The following is an 18,845-nucleotide window of genomic DNA, read 5'->3' on the forward strand; positions in this document are numbered from 1 at the left end:
CAAAGACCTCTCCTGACTTCAGTGGCAATAATTTAGTGCATTTTTAACTTTGGAAAAAGCAGCAATGATAAGAGTCACTCTGCTGAACATGGTACCATTTTGTGTCTTAATTGAAACTGAAAAACAGCTGCTGTAGATGAGCATGTATAAGAGACAACTATTTCATTTTGTACATTCAATTTGCAGTTTATATTGAAGCTATTTTTCAACTAACAAGAGCACACTTAACATGTCAGATTCAGAGAGAACCAAATCTAAGCCCAGAAGTGCCATACCTAGAGGAAACAGAGGAGAACTCCATTTTGAACTATTACTTTTAATGCAATTTCTCTTACTATCAACATCTACTACTCCAAAAGGTGATTTTAAAAAAACCAAACAATCACCCAAACCAAAAAACCTAGGAATGAAAATGAAGAAAATGAGAAAAAAAGAAATCTCTGAACTGTGAGTACCACAGAGGCATTCCTTCTTAATACACAAGGATAGTTGCAGAAACTATACAGGGAATGGCTTCCTAAACATCACTTCTGGTGCCAAAACGTATTATTTTACTCTGGTGAGGTATTTTTTTTTGGCATTGTTTGCTGTTTGGTTGGGTTTTTTTTGGTTTTTTTTTTAATCAGAGTTTTAAAATGTCAGCAATTAAATTTCAGTATCTGACATTTTGGAGGAAATATACTGAGCTTTATGGTTAAGCTCTTTCTAACACATACACAGTATTTTGTCTTAACTCTGCTTTATGAATTACAAATCTGAAGCCAATATACTTCATATTTAAGGTTTTGAACCTTGAGTTTGCAGCCTCTAGGGAGCCAAATGGAGGGCAAGAGGTCTGTGAACCATTTCTGAAGGTTTCACCAAGATAACTGGAGAATCAACCTCATTATGTGCTCATAAATTCGGTTAAAGTTCAAGTTGACTACACAGGAATACCTCACTTGTGTGCATAAACTGGGCACAAGGAAATGAAACCTCAGGGCTCATCCCATAGTGACAAATCTGTTGAGTTCAGACTTCAAAAGAAGTCTGTGGTGTGGAAAAACAGTATTCATTTGCCATGAAATTCAAAAGAAGAGCGTGTTTATATGGTATTTTATTCTGTTGGTTCCATTCTGAAGCAATCAAGCAGTTGCCAGGGAGCTGCAAACAAACTTGTTACAGAAAATCTTGTTTCCCCTTATCTAGTCTATCATTGAAAAGAGGGATATAAAATTGCACAGAGTCCTTCTGCCTGTAGTTAGAGAAGAGCTCAACAGCCCGTCTCAAATCAATCACCAAGTTCCACCGAGATCCATAAGGAAAAGGTTTTTAAGTCATCTTCTCAGAATTACTTCAGCATAATTGCTGAAAATCTAAGCACCTGACACAGGTATGGAACAAACAGCACAGCTAATGCCAGTAGATTAGGCAGCTGGAAGATGGATCCAGCCCTAAACATTTGCAGTGCAGTAAGCACAGCTGCCCACCCAGCTCCCCCTGCCTGCACGGATCAGCCCTCGGGAGCCACAGCGAGAACCCCGAGGGGCAGGGGCTGCTCCCCTGCTCTCACCTGCCTCTCTCCCCAGAGCTTCTGAGACTGGCATTATTCAGGTCAGTACAGCTAGAGCAGGAGGTGATTAGGACACACATGCTAATTACTAAAAATGAAATTTGACCTTTATCAAATCAGAGAATGCTGCACTGAGTAAATGTTACTGAAGTGGTCCTTATTCTTTTCCAGTAAATCTATTCCCTGAAGTCCCAAAGCATTTCTAACATATTAAAAAGACTCTCAGTAGTGACAGTCTGTGTATAAACAGGCTCCAGTTAATTTCAGAGAAAGATTTTGTGATCATCCAACTCCTCAAAACCACCAGTAATGCTCATTTTTCAACACTGCATATTTTTACTAGAATCAATGATAAAAAGGGTCTTGAACAAATACACCAACGCTGGGGAGCACCACCTATTTAACAATTAAATTTCACAAAACCATTGAGGAAAAGAGGGGGAAGGGCAACAAACCAAGCAAAGGCAAGCCCTCATTTTCCCCCCTGGTGCAGATGTGCAGCTGCCAGGGAGCTGACCCCACGTCCCACTCCAGCCCCGCGGTGCTCTGCCATCCCTCTCTTGTTTCCCTGGTAACTACAGAGCCACCAAGGAGGAATCACACTCTACAGAGAGAAACAAAGATTGCTGCAGCCCTTTAACTCCCCCTCCTCTACATTACTTCTGAATTATTAAAAGTGGCACAGCGATAGCACGGCTGGAAAGCAGCAGCATAATAATGGCCACTCAGATGTTCAGTGTTCATCTGTTATCTGAGTGCCAGGACACGCGGGATCAAGTGTGCCAGATGGACACAGATGAGGTGCCACTGCCATGAGGAGCTGTCCACAGCACCAGAAACAACTAATATGGTAAAAGCAAGTTGCAGAGAATGAGGTGGGGCTCAAATGTTAGGAGGTCCCAGAGCTCTGCAGCTATGCTGACCCATGAACCTCCAAGGCACAAACCCTCAGAAGTGCTCTTGCTCAGCCTGGGGTACCTGCTTCTCCTCTGCACTCCCCTACTGTCACAACTTGACAATTAGTTTAGATTTTACCATCATTTTAGACAAAATGCTATTTCTTGGGTTTAAATGGATCTGCAACCCCTTATATTCCTTGACAACAGCTTCCTTACTTCTACCTCCCATTAACCACATCCTTAGCAAAATGCTCTATGCCAACACTTAATAAGTATTATGGCCAATATGCCTTGTGAGGGGGTTAAAACTGGATCTGCCCCCAGAAAACCCCCTGCTCTCCCTCCCTCATTGTCCTGATGAGATGGGGTGGTGCTGCTGGAAATGCCAGTTGTGACTGGCAGACAGTTCCAACCCAAAGGAGAGACTTCTCTTCAGTATACTGTGGACTTGTTAAACCATCTTTGCTAAGTGAAAAGCACAGTTTAGAGGTTTCTTAATGAGGTGCTGGTGACATAAATCTTAGAGCACTTCCAGTGTGGCAAGGACACTGCTAAGTTTTATGTTTTAGTAATGAGCCCAGTACATGGAGCTGTGTTATTTGGGCACACTAAAACATTCATTGCTGCTGGTTAGGTAACAGTCACATGCCTGGGAATGACATATGTGAAGTTAAGGGCACCTCAGTTAAGCCATTCCCAGTAACTCCCACTGGGCCACAGACAAGGACAGCTTGGTTTTGGAAAATTTCTAAGTTCTATCCAGATTATAAACTTGAATGGGAAAAGGTGCAGGTCCACCTAAGAGGAACAGGCTCCAGCAATAAGCAGAGCTGCAGCTTGTTGTCCATCCAAGTGGAAACTTGAAAGGTCTAAAGAAAACACAGTGATTTGGTCATGGCAGACTAATTCTAGGCACCAGTGTTAAGGATAACCATCAAGCTGGCATTGGCCAGTGTGTCTTGAACATGTTTGCTGCTCCTTGCCTGCAACCAAGGTCTCTGACAGAAGATTGCTCTCAATGTGAGTGAAACGAAGCCGAGGAATATCTGAGAGGAACAAACAACACAGCACGGAAAGAACAGTTCCAATGCACCTACCCATATAGGAAACAAAGAGGAGGGAATTCCAAGAAGAAAATTTTCAAAGTCATCAAAGGAATTTGGCAGTTGAAGTGGGATGTTTCCCATTCTTAACATATGGAATTTATTTTCCTGCAACAGGCACTTGAAGGGATGTTGCTGTACAAAGGGGGAATAGAGAATGACTTCTTTAGGTTTATTTATATGTATTTTATTTTGGGGAAAATTTCTATGAAATCTATAGTCTAGGTAGTAGTTTATTGGAAACAGAGGGCTCTCCTTTCTGCCTTTCCCAAAATCCAGGGAACTGACAGTAGTGATCATTCCCTACCACAGTCTTGGAGGTACTCCATACAGTTAATTCTACTTTTCCAGTGCAAAACTGATTAGAAATCAGGCACTGTACCCTCTTATGCGATTAGCCATGCTCATAATAAGCAATGCAGGTGTTAGGGGAAAAGTTATGCCTCTTTAGAATAAGCACCACCTCTGGTGTGAAGAGGAAAAAGATAACAGCATCCTGCTGGTTTGCAAAATCAAGGAGGAAAAAAGATTTAACAATGCTGGGGAAGACCACCAGATCCTGTAGAGCAAGGCCCATGTTGTAAAAGCCAAACAGAATCATGGGGTCTCTGAATGTCAGGTCCCACTGAATGAGGCCCACAGGCACAGCTCACAGAATTACTCTGGATCTACAGTTCACAGTTCTAAGTGTTCACAGTTACAGCTTTGTAAATTATAGTCATCAACTGAATTTTCAACCTTGACCCACTAATTCAATTTTTAAAAGTTTACAGCCTCAAATAGCATCATATCAGAACATTTTAAAAAACAGCACATACACATAATTAACTGCAACTAAGTAACTGTATGCAAGTTGAACACCTGGTCTTCCACATTTGTGTTTCAGTCACTGTAGGACAACAAAGTAACTGAGATATACCTGAATAGGTATAAAGGGTATATAAATAAATAAAAAAATAAGATCAGATCAACTGCCAGTCTCTAATCAAGTATGAGAATACAATGTCTGGCACAGTTCTTACAAAAATAATTACCTCTTTTGTGAGGGATGGAGGTAGTTTGAGTAGATGCTCTTTAGCACTTATGCTACTAAAATAACTTTGAGGTTACCATGCAAGTACAGTACTCAGGATGTAGCAGAACAGATTGATTCTTTCACTGCGGATGTTCCAGTACTTTGTTCAGGTAGTAGATTAACAGGAAACCAAGACTCACTAAAATAAGATTTATGAATGTTAAAGGATGATCTACAGGAAGGCTGAAAAGAATAACAGAGGATCAGCTGCAAAGGCACAGAACATAGAATAGTTCAAAACAAACAGATTATAAGTTATCTTTCCCACCTTTTATATGCCAAATCTTATGCTTTTGGCCTTTACTCCAATTTGTCTCTTGAATCATCTAATAGGTATCATAACCCTGGGAAAAAAGCTTTGGAGTTTCTCACCTTGAAGAAGACAAGATGTAAGATAAATCCATATATCCACTGGATTTCTATTGATATGAAGCAAACAGCTAAAAATATTTATACTATGTTAAAAAGTCAGTTTTTAAAAAAGACCTAGATTTAGTTGTCAAGTTCCTATTACATCTAGAGGGCCTCTTTTAAGTACCTTGTTGTAAGAGTCCTTGTTGTAAGAGTCCTTGTTGTAAAATTATGTTATACAGCATGTTATTTCTCTTCTACTCCATTTATCCCCTTCTCTCATATCTGATGATATCTCATATCTTCCTTCCAAACCAACTTGGAAATGGATCATCCTTCTTGCTCTAGAGATGTAAAGGATGTTTACTTGCTTCAGGAACAAAGTATTCTTAAAAATATTCATACAGGCAAGCAAGGTAATATTCCTGGCTTCAAACACAGCTTATGTCAGCTGTGAGGAACCTACCAATTTATCTATATTTAACAATCTAATGTCCAGAGAACTGAACTTATTAGGTACCATTTTTGGTGCTCCTTAGTAATCTTACTGAATTTAAAAAGAAGAATTCCAAATTTTAAAGTCTAAAGCCAATATCCAAAGAGTTGTGGTATATTAGCAGAAAACCCTGCCTTGCTGCTGAAGAACATCTGGTGCCAAATTGCCTCAAAATTTTTCAATTCTGTGTTTGTAGCATGCCTAATGCAAACCAAATCCCCCCTCCACAACACCCACAGTCTTTGCCCTCCCTCTTCCTTTCCCAAAGAGAAAAAAATCAGGGGCCATCTATTGAGAAAGACTTACACATACTAGAAAAGTTTATTACTACAGATGACAATCATTATGATACATTAGTTCTAAGAGATCCCTAAATTGCAGACATTTGGACTAATAAAAATGAGTTTATTTCTGAATTCTAGTAACTTTCAATGCCCTGCTGCTTGTGTATTGAGTCTACTTAATGTTTTTTTTAATTTTGCAACCCCTCTCTTTTTTAGATTTTTTTTTGATGGAACACCAGACTGTCTAAGAGCTACCCTCAGGCACTAAAGCAGGAACAACTCTCCTGACACAACAAAGGCTGTGTGTTCTCACATATCAGAGCCAAGAAATCTGCCTGTGCTGAAGGTATTCTTTCCTTCAGAAGAAGGTTTTCATTCCTACTTCAGAAGATAGCATTAATTAAATGTTGGTTAAAAGGATCTCTAATAAGCTGCATTCTTCTGGTTGTTTATTTTCTAACACTATAAGCATTTTCACAATGGAACAGTTTTGTCAGTGACTAGAATCTTTACAGTTTCTGAAGTGGCAAGGGCCTGGAAAAAAGGAGAGAACTTTCCTAAAATAAGAGAGCAATGTTTTATTTAGTATAAAACACAAACAAGGAATCTAGTTATTTCCATTTTTCCTCCAACCAAAGTAGAGCTACTCAAAATTGACAAAATTCACTGACTAAAAAAAGGAAGATCAAAGGCAGTGTCAATATTTAAAAATGATTTTTTGAGTCAGCCACACCATTTTATGCCATATGTTCAGCTGAAAGCCACAAGCTATGACACCCACAGCTGTTCTGCCATTTAACATCTGATGAGCTTGTGTTCTTTTTAACAGTTAGTTATGTTTGGCTTCAGACAGAGCTGTAAAATGATACCTCTTTATCCAGTACCTGCAACTGTAAGGGTGATGTGCAGGTCTCTGGGGCTGCATCACCAACAGGAGCCAGTGACATGAGGTAGCCAAGATGGGACAGTAAAGGTAGCACCAGGGTTTGCCATGTGGTACAACACAACATGACCAGAACAACACAGAAATTCTGGATCTCACAGTGCAGTAGGTCACCTTCCACACAGGTGTGTTATAAGATGGTGTGTTCACAGGGTGGCAACAACTGGACTTCACAGCCCTCCATTTTTAACTCCTGCATATCCAAAAGCATAATTTCTCCAAGCTAGCTGAGTTATAAACTTATTAGATATGTTCAAGCAGATCAGGACAAATACACCAAAGTTCCCAAACCACACCAACTATAGTACCCTATTGTTCTCCCTCTTTTTATTCATGGAGAGAAAATAACTCTCAGCCTTCCTGGTTACAGCCTAAAGCAACTTCTCTTAACATAATGACAAAAGCATTCAATGTAGGGGGAAGATTCAGGTCCTGGCTCTGACTTCAAGATTGCCTGTGCATTTTAACAAATTAAATTCATGAGGAATAAGGATCATCTTCCTCTGTCAGACATAACTGTTGTGCTTTGCACTGATCTCAGCTTGCATCAGACATGCTCCAAGGACACCCACTGATCTGGCTCCTCCATGGCCTCATGACTCACCCACTGGTGAAGGTGAAAAGAGAAGTGTTGAAATGCATTTTGGCATTTATATGGTTACAAACACATTTGCAAAGTTTCAGTGTCTGTTCTGTGAACAGCCTAAATACACCTTATGTGCTTCAGTGTTTACCTACACCTGAGCATAACTCTCTCTTGGTCCACTACTGACAGAATATTTTAGGCACAGATTACCAGAAAGTACAACAGACTATGCTAAATAAAGAACAGAACATTCAAACTCCAAACCAAATGTACTAACGATTGTGGCAGTTTCTTTACAGCACATAACTGCTGGCAGGTTTGTATTTATAGCAATGAGGACATGAGAAGGGAGGTTTGCAGGTAGAAGTAATCCTTCATTAAAACCACTAGAAAAATTGGAAAGATTAAGCACATTTCTGGTCTTGCAAGACAGACACACAGGTTACCAACACTGTACTCGCTGGAGATACACAAGATCCTGTCTTTGTCTACCAGTCTTGCTTTTTTCATAAGGCACTTTTATCAACTGAAGAACAGCACCTATTTACCCAAAGAATGTACTTCATTGCAACTAGAACAGTACTTCAAGTAAAACAAACCTGAACCTTAGCTTTTGTTCCTAAAGGTGTTTTCTAACTGTTGCCAAATCTGTGTATGACATGCTTGTAACAACTGGGAATATACATTAAACTGCACTTCAAATAGGGATTAGGTACAGGGCCAAGATTTTATTATCTACAAGGAACACTTCATGTGCTGAAAGACAGACTGAGATATAGCTGAACTACATACAAGTTGTCCTTCAGGACTGATGGCACACAGTTTCCTGGCTAATTAACATTTTAAGCCCCCACAAATACAAAAGGCAAACTGGAAAATAAACCAAACCAAACTCCAACCTTCTTCTGCAGTAATAATTCTCAAATTTAGGCATTTACTTGCTGTTCCCATCACAACAAAAATATTAAAACCAAAGAACAATAGGAGTGCAGGAAGCCTAATCAGGATTTATCCTGAAGTACATATTTTCTTATTGCTTTTGCTAGGGCAAGTCCTTGTTTTAGAAGCCTGCATAATTTAAGACTGAATTATTTAGGCAATTAACAGGTGCTGTCTGTGTGGTGATAACACTTTCTCCCTTATCACAATTTGGCATCTACAAAAATAGACTGTTAAGAGTCTGGAGAGTTCTCTTTTTTTTTTTTTTTTTTTTAACTGGTATAAGAAAAGACAGACCATTCCTGATATTAAATTTGCACTTCACTGAAGTGAAATACCTTTTTATTGAAACAACAAGGCTCAGTCCTTTCTGAGCAAGTAGGACTGTTCTTGAAAAGCAACCAAATGTTATACAGTGCTCCAAAGAATGTATCTGTTAACAGATGTTTATACAGTTGTTATATTGACGTTTCGAAACAGATTCACTCTAATTTTAGATTTTATATAAACAACCAAGAGATCCTCTGTTCTTATCACCAACTTCATCTTACTGAACATCAACTTACAGGGAACATTTACTTCAGATTACACTGGGCATAAGTCAACAGACTTCTGTTTGTGAAACAGCAACTGCCACCATTGGACTTTACTCTCTTTATTTCACTATTTTTCATGTATTAAACTTCAGGGTGCTTCTTGAAATTGCAGAGTGATCCAGCAATATTCCACTGAAAGAATTTATGGGACCACATTAGAAATTCTGGGCCTTTCAATCTCTTCAGGTTTCCTGTACAATCTTGTTGCATAGTTTTTAAATTGAATTAAGAGTGGGTTTAAAAAACAAAGTGAAACATGCTTCTTCCCACGAGTTTCTACGATGGAGAGCACATCATTAACACACGAATTTAGGTGCACAATCCATTTCAGAATGCAATTCAACCTAAGGAAAATAAAAAAGTTCTTTCTTCACCCTTGTGACTTCTCTTCCCCCACAGCATGAAACGCCTACAATGCTCCTCACATCAACAGGCACAGAGGAAGCAGCAGTGCCTTTTCTCCTCTGCAAGAAAGGAAATCAGATTCTTCCACTGTTGCAGTTTTGGAGTTGACACTTCCACTGACCGTGGGAATACTGTTGGACTACTGTCTATGACTGAGAAAAAAGTATCTCTTAATGCTCTAATGCAATTTAGAGTATTTCTATTTTGTTTAGAGAAGACCAAATATATCAAAGCAAATTTTAAGTCAAACAAGTCACCCACTATACAGAAGTCATTCTTCAGGAAACTTGAAGCCCATGACAGCCCTTTATGAATTTTTTTCACTTTACTTTGGAATAAAGACATTACAATTAGATGTTGTTAATGTTTGATACATTAAGCTCACACTAATGAAGTCACAGATGAAACCATTCCCCCTTACTGGTACATTTGCCCTGCTTATCAATGAAGTCAGGATCCCTCTCATTTCCTTGTATACAAAGATTTTACTGCAGAACTTATTATATATGCCATCAATTTGAGAAAAGTACAAAAAATCTAGGCTCAAAGCAGCCCTTCTGAAGTATTCACAGCAAAGCAGTTCTGAAGTACACTGAATGATCATATGTCCTGTTCTGATCCCCCAGCTATTCCTTAAACTATAATTAAATTATGTTGCTGCCAATAGCAGAAAGTAGTCACAGCAAGAGAAGTGGAAACCACTTCAGAACAACCTGGGAGAAAGAAAAGAAAGCCCAGGATTAAGAACTGCAAGAATACAAACTGGGAAGCTGGCTCCATGATGAGCACTACAGAAATAACCTAGCTGACTCTACTGCCTATGTACACTGCCATTTGATTATTAAATTCTTGGATGTACCAAGCTTAGAGACAGCCCATCCCTTTTAATGCAGTGTGCAAACAATGGCACAAAGAATTGCTCACCATCAAGTAAGTTCAAGGCCAAATGTGAACTGTCTTCAACTGGACAAGTATTTAAACATCCAAGTGGGGTATTAATCACTACACCTTGAGAGGCTGTCATCCTTAATGATCCCAAAGTGCTTTGTAATTTATGGCATAGAACTGCAGCTACCATGAGGTTTTTGGGTAGCAGCCAACTGTTGCCTATTGCACTGTGCTGTGCTGGCTTTGAATACTGCAGTGAATCACTGGGAGCCTTCTGATGTCCTCACAAGGGAGCATTTTAGATCATCCCAAGGACCCAGATGTAACACCGAGTATGTTTTGCTCAAAGACCAGGAACCAGGCTCTACACACACTCTGTGAATTTTGAACCTCAAACTCTTAGCAGCAAGTATTTCCTACAGGATTAGCCCATCCCACAGACAAACCATCACAATCAGACATTTCCTAGGGTACCCAAGAGACCAAACTCTTATCAACTCTACTTACAAGGTTTAAAATATGTATACTAGACAATACATCAGACAGGAAATAAAACTATATCAGAGCAAGAGCCCAAAAGCTTCACACTGAGAAGGGATATAACCTGACCATTGATTCCATAAAGATCCCTACAGAATCAGGCCAGTAGGAATGCTCTGCCAGTCAGCTTGTTTCCCTTCTCCTTAAAATAGACACGTACCCTGCACAGATCCTCTTCTTGGCCATATCTCCAGTTTCTCAGATCTGTGTATATCTCCATCAGTCAGAGGCTTGGGGAAGAAAAGTGAAATTGAACAAAGCAGCTGGAGCATACATAAGGGGATTGCTGCAAAATTATCACAGAATTTTTTTCCTGCATACAGCCCTTACTAATAAAAAACTCTGTCAATTACTAAATTTGAAGGCGCTCTGAATTACAATAACAACTTACAACTAGGTAATAGGAAAATTATTTTTAAATTTAAAATTGTATGAACTAAAAATTATAAAAAATTTTATAGTTTTCCCAAATAACTTTGTAGAAGAATAAAACAGCCTCCATATTGTATTTGTTCCACCATACAACAAACATCATTTTGTATCTGTTTCTAAAATAGATAGCAGCATTTATTCTCTGTGAAGTTCAACATACTTCCTCATCCATGAGTCACTCCAGTTACATTCTTCTGAAATACAAAGGTCTCAACCACTGCTGGAAAAGGATTCAAGAACAAGGTGAAGAACTCCTGCCTAAGATGAAAATCCTACACACTTCACAGCATGAAAATAAATGGGGAAAAGTTGAGCTGTTGTGAAGTACCTATAAAAAAAAAAAGTAGGTCAAGCTTAAAAGTTTGACCTACTGATCTTCTTTGCTTTGGCAAAAGTACAAATGGAGTTTACATAATGCTGCTCACATGTAAGTGCTGGCTGGAAACTAACAATACAAATGTTTTTAATAAGCCCCAGCCATTAACAGGATTCCTTTTTTTTATTATTTCAAACAATTTTACATCTTTGTTTTGCAGTACACACTATTGAATCCTTACTGTTAAGACTCATACATTTAAGTTACTCTTGTTTGATTTCGGTGTAAGTTTGTGGCAAAAAATGTAATACACACATTTCCAATCAGGTCTAAGTTGGTTTTCAAAACAGAGGAAAGTCAGGTAACTTCCTGAAGCCACAAAGCTGAAGTTTCAACAAGGCACCTTTCCTACAGACAAACCATCTGTGTATAAAGCAGCTTTACAGTTACATACTTCTTGAGTAAAGCACAGGATGGGCAGAAAACAAATCTGTATCTGCACATAATGAACAATTCTGTAGGCACTGTGCACACTGCTGGTAAGAAAATAAAAAGGTTATTCCAAATATCTGGAACTCATATACCTTATCCAAAGCGTCTACTATTAGAAAAGCCAAAATAAATGCCTGTTATTCTGTGATTGCTCCCCTTAGTTTAATAAAGTAAAGCTGTGATAGGGAACAAAAGTTAAAAACAAAATTAAATTAAAGCTTTGCCGCTATGCTAATAAAAGTTACTGTGATAAAGACACCACCTCTCTTTTACAGAGGAAGAAAGTGGGGTACTACCACAATAATTTGCCAAAATCCAAAGTCAGCCGTGCCAGATGCTGGATTTGAAGGTTACTGGCTCCCAGATCTGTACTCTATAATCAGGTATTTCTTACCTAACTCTCATTAAAGAGTGAGGAATTCAACAGGATTTGGTGGAAGGCAAACTAACAGTTTTGTACCTTTTTGTATGCTAAAGAGAAAACAAAACATACATCTAACAGGAGCAGCATGAGTTTGTATTTGTTGAAAAGCAGATGTAAAACATCAGTTCCTCTACGGACAAAAACAATTGGCTCTCTCATGTCTACTCTGGCAGGCTCAAATAACCAGGCTGACACAGCTCTCTTTCATGAGATTCTTCCTACACATAAAATAGTTCCATATGTTTAAATGCTGAGTGGTTGAGTAAGCACAAAATTAATCCATTACAACAATGCCTTTCTATTGATTTTTCTTGTGCCTTAAGGCCTGGTCGATTACAGAACCCAAGCACAATTCAAACACTCTGCTTCGTCACATTTTTACATCCACTTGAAAGACATCTACAGACACAAAGTGGAATGGAAATGCTCCTTTTAAAGATGGCACTGACCCTCCCAGGCCAGGCAGACCCATTAACAGGCCACTCTTATTAGAGTATTCAGATTATATGGGCTTCAGAATCTTGTTCTTGTTTGGGTTTGTTATTGTTGTTTTTAAAGCACTAGCAAATTCTTTGAAATGCAAGTGCTGCTGTCAGAGCCTGCATCTTAGGAGCAGGAAGTCCTCATCCCTCACTGTGGGGATCAGCAACACATTACAACCCAGCACCACCTTTCCCTCCTTCCTCACACACCTGGGAGCATCCATCAGAGAAATGTGTTTTCCTGAAAATTATGTCCTACAATCTAATTTTAAAACTCTGATGTTCAGATGGCTTGGGAGATTGCTTTTCAGCACTCACCTCTAGGACCTGATGGTACATAAATCTTCATTCTCTGTATCATCGTCCTTTTATTTGTATTCTCAGCATGCAATCCAAACAGGTTCATGAAAGGGCAAATAACTTCTCCTGTCACAGTCACTACATGATAGCACAAAAAACATTAGGAAAAAGTAATTTTGTAGAATTGCTTCCTATCATGTCCCATCACTTTCTACTGAGAAGAGCTGGGAGATGCATACTGTGTTTTTTGAGTATATTGCAAGGTGCTTAACAAATGATCACCAGAACCCTTTTACAGACAGTTTTTGAAAAGCCAACTCTCCACACATCACAGAAACAACACTATCTCCTTCAGAGGACAGCACAATGGCTGCTCTCTACCATGACTTGTCCTCAGGGGAGCACTGTACATGAACAGTCTCTCAGCACAGGCCCTAAAGGGCAGATGTCACTGATAATATGCCACAATGTCTTTTACATATCACTACTTTTTGAGCAGACAACTTCATTTAGAACAATAATGCCAGCTGGAACTCAACTTTACACCCTCTTTAAGTTGTGGATACTTTATTTATCTGTTTTATTCAATTTAGAAGTACTATTTCATTTGAGCACTTTCATGTGGTCTTGGGTTTATGCCATGTATAGTCAGTGCTCCAATTGGAGAAAAATATTTCAGTGGTCTCAAGCTCAGCAGGAGCCAGGAATCATTGCTTGGTCATTTTACCTGTGATAGTTCATTAAGCTGATCCCAACAAAGCTACAGTTCCTGTTGGAACCGTGAAACAAAATTCCTCAGGAAGAGCTATGACATGCAGAGGAATAACAGCGAACATCAGTAATTTTCCATTAAGTACTAGACAACTTATTTCACAGGAGCAGGGAGTTAACTGCCCCAGGAGGAATGGCCTGCTGCACAGAGCCTGCTCTTCTGTAAGACCACTGCATCTGAAATCATCCTTCACAAATAAAAAAGTAACTGAGTATGCAAACCTCAAGAATTACACATAACACTTTAGGAGATACATAGAAAGGCAGCACTGGTTAACAGACAATTTTAAACAAATGTTATATTCTAGATTTACAATTCATTATCACACTGTTACTGCATAGCAAGATATAGAAGGCAGTTTCAATGAAAAGCATAACTCCTAACACAAGTGACCTTGATACTTTTGTCAGAGATTCAAGATGAAATTGGAAGCTCTGCTGAACACAAACATGGCCCAGCTCAGCTCAGCATATGCTGAGTGCCCTGGCCATAACATTCTACTGTGTGCTCCCTGTGGATCACCACAGGAGAGTGTGATATATCCTTGCTTTAGGAGTTACCCATCAGTTAAGCACCCCTAAATCCTGACATCCATGTTAACTTAATGACTGCTATAAAAAGGGTACACGTTGTTCTGTAAATTGGAATCAAATGAACAATCATGCTACACAGGAAGGGATGACTAAGCCACATAAACAAACTGATAGCTTAGCTTTCTGAAGGGAGATTTTACTTGATTAAATTATTCCCTTGAATTACTTGACCTATCCTAAACCCCATAAAAGCATTTCAAATTGTCAATCCCCCCACATGTACAGCTTTTAACATCTCTAATTTCAAGTGTGCATAATATTCATACCATTTTTCCTATAAAAGAGTTGAGAGCTGAAGCTAGAGCTGCTTCTAACCCCCTTCCTCCCCTACTGAAGACAAAATATCAAAATCATTAAAGACCCTCCCACACAAAAAAAAGGAACATATGGAGACAAAACTATCAGCTTAAAAAGTTCTTTGCAGAAGTGTAGAGATACAGGAGCAAAATTCCTTCCTACTGAAATCAGTGACACTTTAGGCATTGGCTGAAATTAAAGCCAACTCTGTCCTTATTTCTCACAGAGTGTCAGTTTGATAAGAAAAGGCAGTCAGTGCAAGAATACTGAGCAGCCACTGGTTTCCAGATTGGAGTTATCAGTGCTCTGTACTTGCACAGCACGAATAACAAAACCTCACAGAGAACTCACTGTGAGAAAAATCCATTTAATTTTCATCTTTCCTTTACCATCTTAAAGATGTATGAAATATCTGAAACCAAGTTAATGAACAAAATTACATAAAGAAAAAGTGTCCAACAGAGACTAGGACCCATGTTCACAAAGGTGTAGTTCCTCTGGCCTAAGGACAGATAAGCATCTGAGACCTTCAATAATCTCAGTTGCAATCCTGTGCTGATAATTGCTGGGGAGAAATTTCTATAGCCAACATTTTTCAAATTACTATAAAACTTATCTTTAAGAGTAAGATTTAGGAGACTAATCAGCCCTTCTGTATTGATTAAAAAAATATTGAAAACTATCTCCGTTTTTCAGAGAAGCATTAAAGCCAGTGATTTATTTTGCTATCCAATTCAGCTGAAACTCATCACTATCTCTGGAGTAAGAGGTACATATTGTTTAGCATTCAAATCAGATTTTTTTTCCCCTGAAACACAAGCCCAGGTTCCCAACCTCAGTGGCTGTAAACAGCTCTGAATGAGCCAATGCAGGGCTGCCTTCCCAGGTTTGCCAAGACCTCTGCTCTCTGCCATCCTCTAACAGCTGCAGTATTGAGGAGACCAGGCTGCTCCACGCTGCCTTTCAGAACCCCCAGGACAGCAGCCAAGCAGAGAAATACTCTTACTCCCCTTTCTCCTCAGTACCAGGCTGACTTGTAGAAGCGGAATCTAGAATAATTCCCACAGGAGATGAATCTAAAAAGCAAAGAAATATTTTCTTTTACCAAATAGTTCCTTTCACCAGCTGAGTGAAGGATGCTCCAAAAAAACCCTGCTTCTTAGTGGCACATATGGAAGCTGGATGCCTTGGATGTGCTCCAAGCACAGTAGTCTGCTGAGAGTCCCTGAATGTCACCAGCAGCTGGGACAGGTTTCACCATCAGGGCTGTGCCCTCCTGTGCCACATCTCTCCCCAGCAGCCTCTGGGTAATGAATGGCACTCATAAAAGCATTCACCTCATAATTCAATACTACAGGAAGTCCTTGGTTCAATGGGCATCTCCACACTTCCTTTATTTACAGTTTGGGCAAATGGCTCATTTTAGGAGGTCTAAGCACCAGAAATACACATTTGTATTGCCTTTAAGCACAACTCTTATAATACTGCATTGAATCCTCTATCAATAAAAAACTACAAAAGAATCATTAAGGATGGCAGCTAGCTCTCCTTTATGGTTTTATCAAGACAACAATTTGTTTGGCTTCAACATAGAGCAAAGAAAAAAAACCGGCTTAGGTCTGTCAAAACATTCTTTGACTGCTGAAGTCCCTCAGAAAAATCCAGATTTCATGTTCGCCAGCCTAATTAAAACTGTTAGTTGCACCTCAGAAATGGCAGATGATTCTTATGGAATCATCCACTAAGTAAAGAAATAATGATTGCTGCTTAAAATATTTTAGGACACAATTTTTGTGTCACAAATAGATAGAAAATATTTTTCTTTACAAAATAATATAATGGACTGTGCTAAGTTCCCAAAGGACTGTTTCTTCCATGACCACTTTTTCAGAATAGTTTTTGTTATCTCCTTTCTGTGCATGCAGAGAGAATCCAACAACTTACACATTGCACAAGATCTGCTAACGTGAGGCAGGACTCCAGAAAGATATATTTAAATATTTGAAATTAATACTACTTTATTTGACTTTAAGCCCCTGAAGAAGGGCTCATTACCGCAGCACTGCTGTTAGGTGGAATTATAAGAGGAAAGAACCAGCTATTTTATCTAGCCATAGGCAGGAAAATCATCCCAATTAGCTACAGGAGGAATGGTGAAGTCACCCAGGGAGTTCCTGAAGGCTGCACTTTGGGAAGGACCTCGTTCCTTTCCTCTGAACCATGTAGAAAAGTCTGGGTTCTAGACTAGGTAATTAGAAGCAAATCAAATAAGCCATAAGTACAGTCTGGTCAGAGTACAGTCACCAATCCCAAATAGTTTTTAATACTCCACTTCATTAGAATAAAGGAAATATGACACAACTTGAATCAGTTCAACTGTTCACATGCATTGAACACTAGGCATGGAAGATGCAAGCCAGATGAAGAAAAATTTTCAAGCCCTCTGCAAGAATTTATGACAAAAGTCTTTACAGCCAGACCAGTTTTCTCTGTACTAACCTGTGGTTTGCTTGGAAATCATAAGTTTAGGAAAAGTCACAGAATCTCCTGAGCTGAAAGGGACCTAGAGGGATCATCAAGTCCAAGTCCCGTTTCTGCACAGGACAGCCCCAAAAATCACATCATGTACCTGAGAACATTGTCCAAACTTCCTGAACACACAGGGATGTAATGCTGTGATCACTGCCCTGGGGAGCCTGGTCAGTGCCTGATCACTCTCTGAAATGTACCTGAGAACATTGTCCAAACACTTCCTGAACACACAGGGATGTAACGCTGTGATCACTGCCCTGGGGAGCCTGGTGTCAGTGCCTGATCACTCTCTGATACCCAGCCTAAACCTCCCTGACACAGTTTCATGCTGCTCCCTCGGCTCCTGTGACTGGTCAAAGTGGTTTAAGTTAGTTTAATCTGTTTGCAGTAACGATGGCTTCCTTTCCTGACAGGGAGCTTTGGGTTCCTCTGGGACATGAGATCAAAGAGCTGCCCTCCTCCTGTTCTCTCTCCCTGCTCCACTGATCAGTACATGCAGGTCTTTATCAACGGACTGAAAGAAATTGTCCATAGACAATTACATCATTAGTAAAAAGACAGATGCCCAAATCCTTGTTCTTTTAAAGTAAACAATGCCACACTCTAAAATAAAAACCACATGGGATCTCGGCTTAAAAGCTGATAAAAATCAGCATGCAGGAAATATTCTGGGAGAAAAAAAAAAAAGACGTAGGGAAGCAAGAACTTCCCAGCAACAAAGGAAACGTCAGTGTAGTACGAAAGACTCCAAACCTGCCGCAAAGTAAGCAGAGACAGATCTCAATTCCCTGTCCAAGGTGACGGCACCTGGGAGGCACAGGCAGGGATGCTGCCCTGGCCCTCAGCTTCCCGGAGTGAGAGCGGGCTGGGGGCTCTGCAGGACTCCTCAGGAGACCGGGCTCCGCCGAGGCGGCCGGGAGGCACCGCCGGGGGCTCTGCCGGGGCTGGCTCCCACCAGCTGTCCCGGGGAAGCGGCCCCGGGAGCCGGCCCAGCCGCTCTCCGGCCCCGCGGCCGCAGCCCCCAGGCTGGGCTCCCTGGGGCGCCTCAGGGCAGCCGCGCGCCCCGCCCGCCCACAGCCCCCCGGGCGCCGCCGGAGCCCTCTCCCGGCCAGCTGCCGCACGCCGCCGGCGGGTCCCGCCGCCGGCCGCCCTCACCCGCGGACTCGCCGGTGTTGATCCAGTCCGGGTTCGCCAGGCTGGCGATGGCGAAGATGTCGGCAGCCAGGAAGAGGCATCCTGAGATGATGGTCAGTTTGTCCATCTCCTCCGGCTCCGGCGGCACCCGGCTCCGGCCTCCGCCCGGCTCCCGCAGCGGGCCCGGGCCGGGGGCGCCTCACGGCCGCGGCTCCATGGGCCCCGCGCCGCGCTCGGCGGCGGCGGCAGGAACGGACCCCGGACGGCGCCGGAAGCGAACCCGGCGGGCGGGGGGGCGGCGGCCGCTCCGGAAGGGGAACCCGCTCTCCCCAGCGCGCGCCCCGGGCGGGGCGGGGCTTCCTGGGGGCGGGGTCTGGGCCGGGTGGGGCGGGGCAGCTCCGGGGCAGCGGTGGC

The 18,845-nt window shown here is 41.0% G+C and overlaps 1 protein-coding gene across 2 annotated transcripts in view; it reads right to left on the reverse strand.

Annotated features, from left to right (window-relative positions):
* Nucleotides 1-18,768, reverse strand: part of MOSMO (modulator of smoothened) — a 31,591-nt gene extending 12,823 nt beyond the window's left edge. The window contains exons 1-2 of one of the 2 annotated variants that reach the window (XM_041462647.1): nucleotides 13,122-13,221; nucleotides 10,818-10,887 (exon numbers count right to left, since the gene is read on the reverse strand). In XM_041462647.1, the coding sequence (XP_041318581.1) occupies nucleotides 10,818-10,887; nucleotides 13,122-13,142 (91 nt within the window). In that variant the 5' untranslated portion in view covers nucleotides 13,143-13,221. Of the gene's footprint in view, nucleotides 1-10,817; nucleotides 10,888-13,121; nucleotides 13,222-18,452 lie in introns of those variants that run through there. The other variant, XM_041462646.1, reaches the window with a different exon arrangement.
* Between the last annotated feature and the right edge of the window lie 77 nt (nucleotides 18,769-18,845).

This window comes from Pyrgilauda ruficollis, unplaced genomic scaffold (assembly GCF_017590135.1).
Source record: "Pyrgilauda ruficollis isolate IOZ18807 unplaced genomic scaffold, ASM1759013v1 scaffold16, whole genome shotgun sequence".
NCBI lineage: Eukaryota > Metazoa > Chordata > Aves > Passeriformes > Passeridae > Pyrgilauda > Pyrgilauda ruficollis.